This window comes from Rutilus rutilus, assembly GCF_951802725.1.
Source record: "Rutilus rutilus genome assembly, chromosome: 2".
Taxonomy (NCBI): domain Eukaryota; kingdom Metazoa; phylum Chordata; class Actinopteri; order Cypriniformes; family Leuciscidae; genus Rutilus; species Rutilus rutilus.
The window spans coordinates 15,529,431-15,542,290 of record NC_140210.1 but is presented as its reverse complement, the minus strand read 5'-3'; the positions used below and the strand labels follow the sequence as shown (position 1 = coordinate 15,542,290).

At 34.5% G+C, this 12,860-nt stretch overlaps 1 protein-coding gene across 10 annotated transcripts in view; it reads right to left on the bottom strand.

Moving 5' to 3' along the window:
- Nucleotides 1-12,860, bottom strand: part of prom1b (prominin 1 b) — a 41,371-nt gene that overhangs the window by 2,973 nt on the left and 25,538 nt on the right. For 3 of the 10 annotated variants that reach the window (XM_084401849.1, XM_084401851.1, XM_084401848.1), the window contains 13 exons: nucleotides 11,153-11,305; nucleotides 10,876-10,999; nucleotides 9,558-9,661; nucleotides 8,983-9,067; nucleotides 8,736-8,882; nucleotides 8,591-8,662; nucleotides 7,600-7,692; nucleotides 6,668-6,685; nucleotides 5,740-5,793; nucleotides 5,466-5,546; nucleotides 3,852-3,920; nucleotides 3,678-3,767; nucleotides 1,134-1,249 (listed from right to left, as the gene is read on the bottom strand). In XM_084401849.1, the coding sequence (XP_084257975.1) occupies nucleotides 1,134-1,249; nucleotides 3,678-3,767; nucleotides 3,852-3,920; nucleotides 5,466-5,546; nucleotides 5,740-5,793; nucleotides 6,668-6,685; nucleotides 7,600-7,692; nucleotides 8,591-8,662; nucleotides 8,736-8,882; nucleotides 8,983-9,067; nucleotides 9,558-9,661; nucleotides 10,876-10,999; nucleotides 11,153-11,305 (1,206 nt within the window). Of the gene's footprint in view, nucleotides 1-625; nucleotides 698-1,133; nucleotides 1,250-3,677; nucleotides 3,768-3,851; nucleotides 3,921-5,465; nucleotides 5,547-5,739; nucleotides 5,794-6,667; nucleotides 6,686-7,599; nucleotides 7,693-8,590; nucleotides 8,663-8,735; nucleotides 8,883-8,982; nucleotides 9,068-9,557; nucleotides 9,662-10,875; nucleotides 11,000-11,152; nucleotides 11,306-12,860 lie in introns of all 10 variants that reach the window. The other 7 variants (XM_084401852.1, XM_084401850.1, XM_084401844.1 and 4 more) reach the window with 3 other exon arrangements.

Sequence of the window (12,860 nt, the reverse complement as noted above, 5' to 3'; positions counted from 1 at the left end):
GTTCATTAAACGGTTACGTTGCCTCAGAAGTCTGTCCGAAATCAAACAAAGTTATTGCCTGATAGGGCAGTGAGGCAAAATCATGAAAGCTGAATACGTTTTCGGACGCAGCCGACATATATGGATAGAGATGCATGCTGAGAAACGAATGTCATGCTATTACACTTGTATGCAAGTAAAAATGTATGAATTTTGTATGTATGAAATGTGTTTTTGATTGATTTAGTAAGATTTCATAATGAATTATAACAGATCAATCAAAACAAGTAGGGATCCAACGACATAAAAACTATGCTGATAGTTGCATGACATCTATTCTCGCTTTTGCCAATGAAACAATACGATTATACACATCTATGCTATTTTGTGGGGTTTTTTTTGTAATTTAACACAAATGTTAATGCCAAGTATGCTGTTATAAATATACATTCAATTTAAAACGGAACATTTTAAATATAAAAAAAAACTTTGCAAGATTTAGGCTACAATGTTAATAGTCAGTGAAAAGGGTCCATATAGTACATACTCATAAAAATGTTCATGCACACAATTGATTACTATAGACATTTAGCTACGACTGATGATTTCAGCATGCACAGAGATGAAGAGGTGGAATAAACTCTACCTGCTCATCACGGGGTTGTTTATGCCATATAAAGGCTCGCTATGATAACCACTGACAACAACATCCACACTACTGTAAAACAGTGAATGTAAAAGTAAACATCAACTGGTTGTAAAATTAACATGCGATGTATGAAGGAAAGTGAACAGTTCACAGAGTGAAAAAATATATATAAAGATAGTATTGAAGCTTTCAAATGAAAGGATGAAAAGTCAAAAAATGTAAAAGATGAGAAAATAGAAACAAGAAGTGGTTGGTTAGCAGAACAAGAAAAGGAGAATATGGAAATGAAGAGTGGAAGTTGAGGAAGAGACATGAGATGACTCTAAAAGAAGGAAACAAGGTTGTTTCAAACACCTGTGGAGTGAAAGTCATTCTTGAATCTTGGTAAAAGATTTTCAGTTTAGTTGCAGTTTCTTTTAGAAAAAGCTTGATCCGTTTCATAAGGCCATATTTCACTTCACATATGACAGGTAGATTGACCTAAATTCAGCAATTATAAACTCACTCATCATAGACGTCCTCAGTGTCCATCCTGCGGTAGAATTTGGCAAGTTTTACCGACATGATAATGCTGGGAATGAGTAGCATACAGCATCCTCCCAGACCAAACCAGAATGTGTTCTAAAACACACAAATGCACAAGAGAACACATTAGCATTAATGTCTGTTTGATAAATATTGTTTAAACACATATATAAAAAGTGTCCTCATAGGTTTTAACTTAAAATATGAAAAAGGAATATGTGACCGTACATACACAACCATTCAAAAGTCTGAGGTCAGTAAGATTTTTTTAAAGAAATATTCGTCAAGGATGCATTAAATTGATCAGAAGTGACAGTAGAGACATTACAAAAGATTTCTATTTTAAATTAATGCTGTTCTTTTGATCTTTCTATTCATTAAATAATGACGAAAAATCACAGTTTCGACAAAAATATTGAGCACCAAATAAGCATATTAGGATGAGAATTCAGCTTTGTCATCACACAAATAAGCTACATTTTAAAATGTATTAATATTTCACAATATTACTGTTTTTACTGTATGCTTAATCAAATAAAGCAGCCTTGGTGAGAATAAGGACCGTCTTTCAAAACCATTAAAATGACTGTTTACAAAATCAGTGCTTTTTCTATCATCATCTATCGCTCATCTTGTTGTCGAGGTGTGATAAATCTCTCTGTTAAATGGATTGACCCAGTCTGCAGGGACAGTCTGTGTATAGTAGTAAACAACAACAACATTGTACAACATAAATATCAACACCTTACCATAAGATTTTACAGATACACCTCATGATTGTAATAACATTAACTAAGATTTTTTAGTTCATGTAACTAATGTAGTTAACTAATGCTAACAAATGGAACCTTATTGTAAAGTGTTACCACATAAATGTCAACACTGTACACAATAGGCCAATTCACACCGCACAGGTAAATGGCAACAAACACCAACAAACAAGTTGTACGTTGGATTTAGAATTTTACGAAAAATAACTGCCCCAACAGTCACCGACAAACGCTGATTGAACATATTCAGTCGGGTGAAAACAAACCCCGACCAAAGGCAACAGATGGCGACAGGGGTAACACACTAATCCGACAAAACACAACAAACCTGTTTGTTGGCGTTTGTCTGTGTGGTGAGAACTGGCCTTTAGAATTCTGATATCACAGACAGTGTCTGTCAAGTTCCAAACGTGACATAAAGCACCATACATTGCTATGCATAAGTTTAGACACCCATGCTAAAGTTGACTAAAAAGAGGAATAAAAAAATCATCTTTTGGAAATTGAACTTAATGCCTTAATTTAAAAAATGAGGAAAAATCCAACCTTTAAGGACACCAATTTTCTTTGTGAATGAATAATGTATCGTAAATAAATAAATGTTATCCTTAAAATACAGGGTGCATAAGTTTGGACACCCCTATGTTAAATTCCCATAGAGGCAGGCAGATTTTTATTTTTAAGTATTTTTTATTTTTTATTTTTTAGGATACTATGCATCCTGATAAAGTTCCCTTGGCCTTTGGAATTAAAATAGCCCCACATCATCACATAGCCTTCACCATACCTAGAGATTGGCATGGGGTACTTTCCATAAGATCATCTCTCAATGCAAATCAAACTAGCTTTTAGGCTAACTGAAATAAAACCATGCCAATCTCTAGGTATGGTGAAGGCTATGTGATGATGTGGGGCTATTTTAATTACAAAGGCCAAGGGAACTTTATCAGGATGCATAGTATCCTGGATCCATGAAGTAACTGGCCTTTAAAAATAAAAATCTGCCTGCCTCTATGGGAATTTAACATAGGGGTGTCCAAACTTATGCACCCTGTATTTTAAGGAAGAACATTTATTTATTTACGATGCATTATTCATTCACAAAGAAAATTGGTGTCCTTAAAGGTTGGATTTTTCCAAATTTTTTTAAATTAAGGCATTAAGTTCAGTTTCCAAAAGATGATTTTTTATTCCTCTTTTTAGTCAACTTTAGTATGGGTGTCTAAACTTATGCATAGCACTGTAGAAGCAGTCCATATATGACTAATGTGATATATTCCAAGTTAAAAAAGAGAATTGTGTTTTTGATTTCTTTTTTAAAGAAAAGAAAAGAAAGTCATATGGGTTTGGAACTAATTGAGAGAGAATAAATGACAATTTAAATTTGTAACAATCCCTTTAATTTAACAGCAGAAATCAGAGCCTGGGAAGTACCCAATTACATGGCTCTGTTAATGTGAGTGTGTGTGTTTGCCTTTGGATTGTATATTTCTGTAAGTTCATAGATTTGTTCACACACACACACACACACCAGCACACACACTGCAATAACATCTCCCTTCCGCTGCACCTGGGGGCTCAGAGTGTGAACAGTGACAATCTTGTTCTGCTCTGTGTGTGTGTGCGTGCGTGCGTGCGTGTGTGTGTTGGGGGACATTGATGCATATGCTGCATATATTCAAGGGTATATTCAGTATGGATCTCTTGGGTTCTTGCATGTGCTATATGTTTTAAAACGGTTTTGTATATCTTACCACTGAGTCAACAATGAAGCTGCAGGCTACGATCTCTAGCGAGTCCACAATGTTGCTGATGGGCTTGCACTGGGCAACCTCCATTTCCAGCTGCACATACACACATTAGTATATAACTGATTAGTTGCAGTGTACATGACAAAGTGCTGCTCTTAAAGGAAAATGCATACTCACTGAGTGCTTGACCCACACCGTATATTGTGAAAAGTATCCCACAATGTTCTTAATGAATTTGTCAGTCTCCTGTGACATTTTTAACAATACAAAAATTGTTACAAAAATATACATAACAGGGCATTTGAAAACTGAGCTATTACAAAATATATTAGTAATATATTAATACATTAGTATTTCATCCAGTAAAAAATCGAAACGCCTTTAAAACAAGATAAATGTACTTGGTTTCAGAGAATATATCTTCAATTAATATAATTTTTTTCCTGCATTACACCGTTTGTTTAAATGTTTTGTGTTTTAGGCTTAAAGGCAGGGTAGGTAGGTTTTTTCTAAAAAACTTTTCCCAAATTTGTTTAAACTGTCTTTATATACCAATACATAATTAAAATGTAAGTACTCTGAAAAGGAGAGTATATAAATCGAGTGTCTGTAGTCCTCTCAGGGCTGCAATAAACACAGCTACTTATTTCCATTCAGAACGAATGAAATGATTGGCTGGGCGACTGTCACTCTCCCTCGCTACCATGGCTACCACCCCTGCTGCTACAGGAGCTGCCCACATGCGCGCACCCGTTTGACTCGAGGAGGGGAAGAGGCACGGAAGCTAGGAAGAATCACAATTAGGGCAGAGAAAGAGCAGTCAAAATTCCCAGTACCTGCATATACAGTCAGCGAAGGCAAACAAGGTAAAAAAAGGAAGACAGTATTCGAAAAGGCTATGACCAAAAAGTCTTTGGATAAAGCAAGAAGTCAGATGAGAGTCAATATCGGCCAACAGTGCTTTCATCGTGGAAGCTCTTACATGCAAAACACCGTATACGTTATGAATCTTACACGAAATTCACCTTCATCACAGTGTAACTGATGGTAATGGGAAAACGTGTATCAATGCAACCTGTTTTTAGCTTTGCCTTATGTTACTAGCTCGTTACCGAATCAAACTCAATATATTTTAAACTTTATCAGTATCGATATGCTAGCTTAATAGTGAGTACTAACAGCCATGTTAGTTGTTTATATTCATAATGATAAAGTTAGGTATTTTATTACATGTGATTCTGACATGATGTCACTACATGCACTGACGCGTTTACCAGCGCTGAGCGGTCGGCATCGCGCGTTCATGTGTTTTGGGGGCGTGGCTTTGGAAGGAGCCCAGAAGGGAGGGGGTGGGAGTGAATGGAATAAGTAGCTGTGTTTATTGCAGCCCTGAGAGGACTACAGACACTCGATTTTTATACTCTCTTTTTCAGAGTACTTACATTTTAATTATGTATTGGTATATAAAGACAGTTTAAACAAACTGGGGAAAAAGTTTTTTAGAAAAAACCTACCTACCCCACCTTTAAATCTAACCAAATAATTAATGTGGTTTATTCTTAAAATAAGAAAAATAACCCAATTCAAGATATGGTCTCTAAAAACAAGTCTTAATGTCTTATGCAATTGGCTTCTCAAGTAAATGTATCTTGTTTTAATGATGTTTAGATTTTTATTTATTTATTTATTTTACTGGAAAACATGTAATAACTAAGATCTACTGTATGCGGTATGTGTCTATGGATCAAGATTTACAATTAGAAAATGAATAAATCAAATACATTTTTTTACCTGTTTGACCACATGAGAGACATTGTTGGAGATGAGATACTCTGCTGCCTCGATGGCATTCAGGACATTTGTCACTTTCATCTAGAGGGGAAAAAAAGTGAGAAATATTACATAATTCTTCACATAATAATTATACAGAGTCCCTAAAATCTATTTGGACACATTATAGACTCCTAACCACGTATAAATGTAATTTCATTATCTATATTAAAATCAAGAGGCATTTATTTTATAGAAAGATGTACTTAAAATTTTGTGTTTTTACTGGACTTACAGGTAGTTCTCTGGATGTTTTCTGAAGCAGTTTGATGCTTTGACTTAGAGTGCCCTACAAGAAAAAAAAACACATACATTCTACTTAAGTAAATATATAAATAAATACTATATGTCTTACAATCTGGTCAACCTCTCCATGAGTTACTGGTTTCTATGGAAGCTTGTTTCCGCCACAAAATAAAAAAAATTAAATGATAATTGCGACTTTTTATCTCACAATTGCAAGTTTACATCTCTTTATTTCTCAGAATTGCGAGATACAAAGTCAGAATTGCGTGAAATAAAGTCGCAATTGCATGTTATAAAGTCAGAATTGCGAGATATAAAGTCAGAATTGCGAGATATAAAGTCAGAATTGCGAGATATAAAGTCGCAATTGCATGTTATAAAGTCAGAATTGCGAGATATAAAGTCAGAATTGCGTGTTATAAAGTCAGAATTCTGACTTTTTTTCTCAGAATTTTGAGATATAAAGTCAGAATTGCGTGAAATAAAGTCGCAATTCTGACTTTATATCTCAAAATTCTGAGAAATAAAGTCAGAATTGCGAGATGTAAACTCGCAATTGTGATATAAAAAGTCGCAATTATCTCTTAAAATGTTTTATTCTGTGGCGGAAACAAGCTTCCATAGGTTTCTCCTATGATTCTTATTCTATTAAATCTATTTAGTAAGTCGTGCTCCAGCGTGTTCTTTTGAATGAAATTCTTTAGTCATTTCAATACAATTTCACAGTAAACATTGCTGACAAATCACACAGTACAAACACAATGATTAAAAAGAGGACACTTAAACAGACTTGCAAACACAAACATTTACAAAACACTTCTGAACTACTAAAGTTGTTCACATTACTGAAACACATTTTTTACAAAGTACATCTATTTTTGTTTAGTCACGTCACATGATACCAGCTGTTGGCTTACCCTTGCTTTCACAAATTTCTTTGGTTCCATTTGAAAAAATAGAATAAAGAATAAAACTTAGAATAAAACTTTCTGTGTCCTCATAAACCAAATGGCTTCACACATTTTTTATTCTAATTCAAAAAATGAAAATTTCTGTGAAGCTTATGTTTCCCGTAAACCATACCAGTTTGTGTGTTCGTTTGTATATCTTAAGTACTTATCAATATTTTGGGGACAAATTTGCAATCATAAGTGACCTAAATCTGACAAAACCTCCATTTGAGGATGTCCTCATATGTAAAAAGGTATAAAATAATAATAATAAAGATTTTATTTTTTTTTTTAAATGCCCTGTTAGTGTTAGAGTGTGGGTTATAGAATTGTATTTATTAATTAACTAGCTGTATAATAAAAACAGTAAAAGTCTAAGTAAATGGTTTGTGGTGTGGTGTGTGTGTGTGTGTGTGTGTGTGTGTGTGTTTGTTTTTGTTTATATTACATTGTGGGAACCAAATGTCCCCACAAGGATAGTAAAACCTGAGATCACCTCCATTGTGGGGACCAGCCAGCTGTCCCCATGAGGGAAATGGGTAAATAAACATACTAAATTGTATTTTTTTGAAAATGTAAAAATGCAGAAAGTTTTCTGTGATGGGTAGGTTTAGGGGTAGGGTAAGTGTAAGGGGACAGAATATACAGTTTGTACTGTATAAAAACCATTACGTCTATGGAGAGTCCCCACAAAGATATGTGCGCCTGTTTGTGTGTGTGTGTGTGTGTGTGTGTGTGTGTGTGTGTGTGTGTGTGTGTGTGTGTGTGTGTGGTTCAGGTATTCCCTACATCATGGGGACAAACTGTTCTTATTCGTACTTACAATACCAGAAAACAGCTTATAAATCATATAAAATTATGCTTTTAGAAAATTTAGTTTGTGTGTGTGTGCGTTTTACCATAGCCTGCTCCATTGGCACCACTTGATCTTTGTGGATCTGTCTGATACTGCTGGCATGACCCTTGAGCGCATTCTCAAGAGCCCCACGTCGCTGTGTAAGAAAGAAAGTGGGAGATACATTGAAAATGTATAGAATTGTCCCACCCCAAAACACTTTTAAAAAACAACAACAACAAAAAACACTTTCACTAGTTTATAATAAACAAACATTTTCACCACATCTTTAACATCATTTTGTGTTGTAAATGAACAGTTTGGAATAAAATGTAAAACACAATAAACTTACTAAGGCTAATGTCAGAAATAGCATTTTATTTATACAAAATTGAATTTACTATACATTTAAATATTCAATTCAATTTTACTTAGTTATTGTGATATTGTTATTCGAAACTTGCAATTTGTGAAAACTGGTGCAAATAATTTTCATTCAATAAATATGGTTTATGCTTATTTCACTCTTTGTTGAGATTATAGATTTCAAATTGTAATATTTTATGATGAATATTTATATTTTAAGATTTAGAGACAGTCTGGGACAAGGGTAAAATATCATTCTACTGTAAAATGCATAAACTTGCAATACTACAGGTAGAGTTTGACTTATTTGTTAACTATAAACAATGTCTATTAACGAATAAGCTCACTTCTCAGACTAACATTTTATGCCCAAGTGCTGTAAAAGGCCCTCAGTCATATTCCCATAAGCACACGCACACACTGCAGCTCCACACATCCTGTAGCTGTGTGTTTTCACCTCATGAATGCAGTGCCTGTGTCCCTCTACACTGGAGGGGAGATCGCCATATAAAGTTTCAAAATGTTCCAGAGACTGACCACTCAGTGTTAACTGACATGACTCACTTTGATACATAGAGTAAATAATATCTGACCAACTGAACTGCTAATATCTGAACATGTTATAAAATAAGACACTACCTGGCTGGCATTTCTACCAGTTGAAAGTGATTCATTTGTATTTGACTCACCAGTTGGTCTGCTTGAGCTTCAAGTTCATTCGCGTAGGACAAAAGATCCACAACCGTCACTCCTTTGTTCACCTGTCAATGAAATCATCCTTTTAGCGTGTTCAACCGTTGTGCCTGTAAGTGTCTATGAGAGTGTGAGGGTTACCTCAGTTAGATAAGCCTGATAGTCGATTTCTCCAATGCCTGTGTTGGCGAAGTCGATGAGGTTATCTTTGCCCTCCTGTTCCAGAAGAAGCATCCCCTGGAGATCCACATTCACACTATTAAATAGCTTGGCCATTTCCAGGTTATACTGTTAAGGAATCACAAACATGTGGTTAGAGAACTGATGTCATGCTCAGTATGTAGATATACACAAAAACATGTGAAATGCTTTTTGTCTTTTCACGCACCACTGTGGCATTGAGAAACCTGTTGAAGTTGAACTTGGTCTCCAGTTGTAGTGCTGAATATAAACCATGATTGTCATAACAATCTCTATGAGCAAGATAAAAAGTAAGTGAATCAACACAGTAAATCAATCTTCTTAAAGAGCAAACAGCCTCTAGTGTCAAATAAATGATTTATTACAGAGATAGTTCACCCAAAAACTCGTTCCAAAGTCATCTTCGAAACACAAATGAAGATTTTTTTTTAATAAAACCTGAGCGATTTTGATCCCTCATCATATAAAGTGATTTTATCTCTTTAAAAGACTTAAACTGCTCGATTCTTTACTTTTACAATGTTTTTGTGAACTTTTTTTTAAAGGGTCCGTCAAAGACTTTCACAAGAGATACAGAAATCTCTCAGGTTTCATTACAAATATCTTTGAAAATATATATTATATATTCCAAAGATGAACGAAAGTCTTATGGGTTTGGAACGACGCGAGCTTAATTATGACAGCATCTTCAGTTTTGGGTGAGCTAAAGATTTAAAACAGCTACTTCTCATTGATCTTTAGCATTGATCTTTGCTCACTTACCTGTACATACTGCCGATAGTAAGGTCGATGTTTGGATCTTGAAACAGCATGCCAGGAAGGACGTTCTTTTTGGCAGGATGGACCATGTATGGTGTGTCAATAATCTGCACAGCAATAAAAAATCCAAATTAAATTCAAAAGAGTCAATTTTCCATATGCTAATCAGTACATTTCAGATGATAATTATATCTTCAGTTTCATTTTAGCTTTGTGTTGTTGCAAACGTGTATGACTTTCCTTATTCTGTAGACCTTTTCATTTAATATTAAAGGCGTACAAACTGTATATTTTGGCACCACTTTACCGTGTCGGTAACACTTTATTATTTATATCTTATATGTACTTACTTACAATAGTAATAACAGTAAAGTATGCACTGCTATAAGCAACTAACCCTAAACCAAACCCTAACCCTAATTATATAGTAAGTACATGTTGTTAATTAATATTACTCAGTACTTATTTGTATAATTACACTGTAACACGTGTAATAAAGTGTAACCACAGTTTCCTTGGGAAACCTACTTACTATAGTAAAATTATTAAAGTATGTACATGCAACTAAACCTAACCCTATAGTAAGTACATGTTGTCAATTAACATTACTCAGTACTTAAATGTATAATTACACTGTAATAAGGACACCTTAAAATAAAGTGAATTTTTTTATTTTTTGTAAAGATTTATTTTTGCCTTTTCTTATATAGCAGGGTTTCTCAAACTCGGTCCTGAAGGGCCACTGTCCTGCAGAGTTTAGCTCCAACCCTGATCAAACACACATAGCTGTGAGTTTCTAGTGATCCTGAAGACATTGATTAGCTTGCTCAGGTGTGTTTGATCAGTGTTGGAGCTAAACTCTGCAGGACAGCGGCCCTCCAGGACCGAGTTTGAGAAACCCTGTTATATAGTATATAGTGAAGAGTGGACAGGAAGAGAAGTGAGAGAGAGAGAGAGGGGGGACAGGATCGGAAAGAACCACAAGCTGAGATCTGAACTGGTGCAACTGTGCTGCGTGTTGGAGACATTTGCCACAGGTAGGTTTTTCTACATCTACATTATAAGCTATTATCTATTATTAAACTGGGAATCAAATTGGCTCACACTTTTTAATTGGTGTCTTTTCACAACTATGCACTAACATTAAAAAACATTAGGTACAATGTACTTATTGTGAGGTGAGATATGGGTATGGTAAGGGACAATGTAAAAATGTATTTACATAATAAATCATCAATTTAAATGTTACTACATAGTAGTTAAAGACACATTTAATATAAATTATACAAATTTTGTTAACCATAGAGTATTGTGCCAGTACCTTAAAAATCTGTCTGTTAGCCAGCGGCTCACACACAAGCTTCTCTATGTTTCCTCCAACAACAAACGTGGTGACTACAACTCCCATGAGCACCCAAGAGAAGATGAAGCTGAAGCCTACAGACCTGCTCAAAAACAGAACCAAAAAAATGAAAAAGAGAAGTTAGTATCTAACTTTTAACTATAATCAAATATAATTTGATATGCACTTTGTGGGAAGGTGTTGTGTAGATAAGTATTATGGTACATGTTGTTTTGGTGTTTCCGTGGTAACTCACGCCATCAGCAGGTTTCCTCCAGTGTTGGACAGACATCCACGTGTGGTGGGTGTGGCATTTTTATCATAACCACATGATCCACACAGCAAACCCAGGAAATTAAAGGCCAGAACCAGCACGACCATACAGCAGATCACTACACACCCTATCCATCTAGAGACACAAAGACAGAGATAAAGAGATATTGAGTGAAAGTGAGAATGTACACTGTGACTGCAAGATTTTTATTAATTTTTAAAAAAGAAATCAAGCCTAATACATAATACATTCAGCAAGAATGCATTACAGTTTTTTGCAATTGCTACGACACATTTCTCAATACTTGGGTCACTTTTTCAAAACTCTTCACACAGTTCTCCTAATCAAATTTCATCTTGGCACAGCAGTTTATTTCACATTCAAAATGCACTAAAACTACCAAAACACTTCATTCTTGTCTCAAATCATGTCATTCTCAGTTACGTATTTCTTTTGCAAATACACAGAAAATAAAGATCTTGATCTAATTGCTGGCACAAAACAAAATACTCAAGAAACTTTGACAAGAAAAACATGAACAGAACAACCGTTAGAGATGCGATGAGAACAGAAAAATTAACTAAACGAAACACAGGGCTTACTTTTTCTTTTCTTTTTTTACAAATACTAGGAAACATTTCTCAATACTTTGGTCATTTTTTCAAAACTCGTCACACTGTGATCATAAAAGCAGTCTATGTGGGCTAAATTGTGGATCATTTATCATTGCTTTGGCACAAAATGCATTCAATGACAAATTTTTTTAGATTATATGAATACATTTCTCACATAGACACAACACCGCCAAAAATCTTATACAGGCCAATTTGCACATGCTTACACACTCTTTTAAAACTGTTAAACTAAAAAGTTCAAAACCTAACAAAATACAAAACTGAATTTCTTTATATATATATAAAGAAATACTATCAAAACAATTAGATGTAGCTGAACACCTACACAGGTGTTACTGTAATCTTTCAATTTCATTACCATCTATACAAAAGGGGAAAACTTAGGAATAATTTTATACTGTTATGTAAACATGGACTATTGAACATATACTGCAATGAATTATAAGCAGTAGAGAGTGTCATTCTTGTTTTGTAAAGAAACTATACAAAATAAATCATTGTATAATGCTGACTGTTGTTCGTGTTTTTATGTCATTGTGTCAAAGTGTGTTTGTTGGGTGAAAAACTAACTAACTTTGTTAGTGTTATGGAAGAATGACTTGATTTGAGACAAGAATGAAGTGTTTTGGTAGTTTGAGTGCATTTTGAAAGTGAAATAAACTGCTGTGCCAAGTTGAAAGTTGGTTAAGAGAACTGTGAAGAGTTTTGAAAAAGTGACCTGAGTATTGAGAAATGTGTCATAGCGACTGTAAAAAAACAACAACTGTAAATACACAAGTGGACTCACAGGTGATGCAACTAAGACAATCAAGTGAATAACTACAGTATGGCAACTGACTCAACCATGTGCAAAACCCACAAACAGACACAGATAACCCCTTACAGTTACATAGTCCATGTTTACATTAGTGTACAAAGTTATTCCAATGCTGTCCCCTTTTATAGATAGTGATGAAATTGAAAGAATCAGAGTGTGAAGAGTTCTGAAAAAGTAGCGATTGTAAAAAATTAAAAAACTGTAAAATTATCAAAACTGACAGTAGATATATTTATAA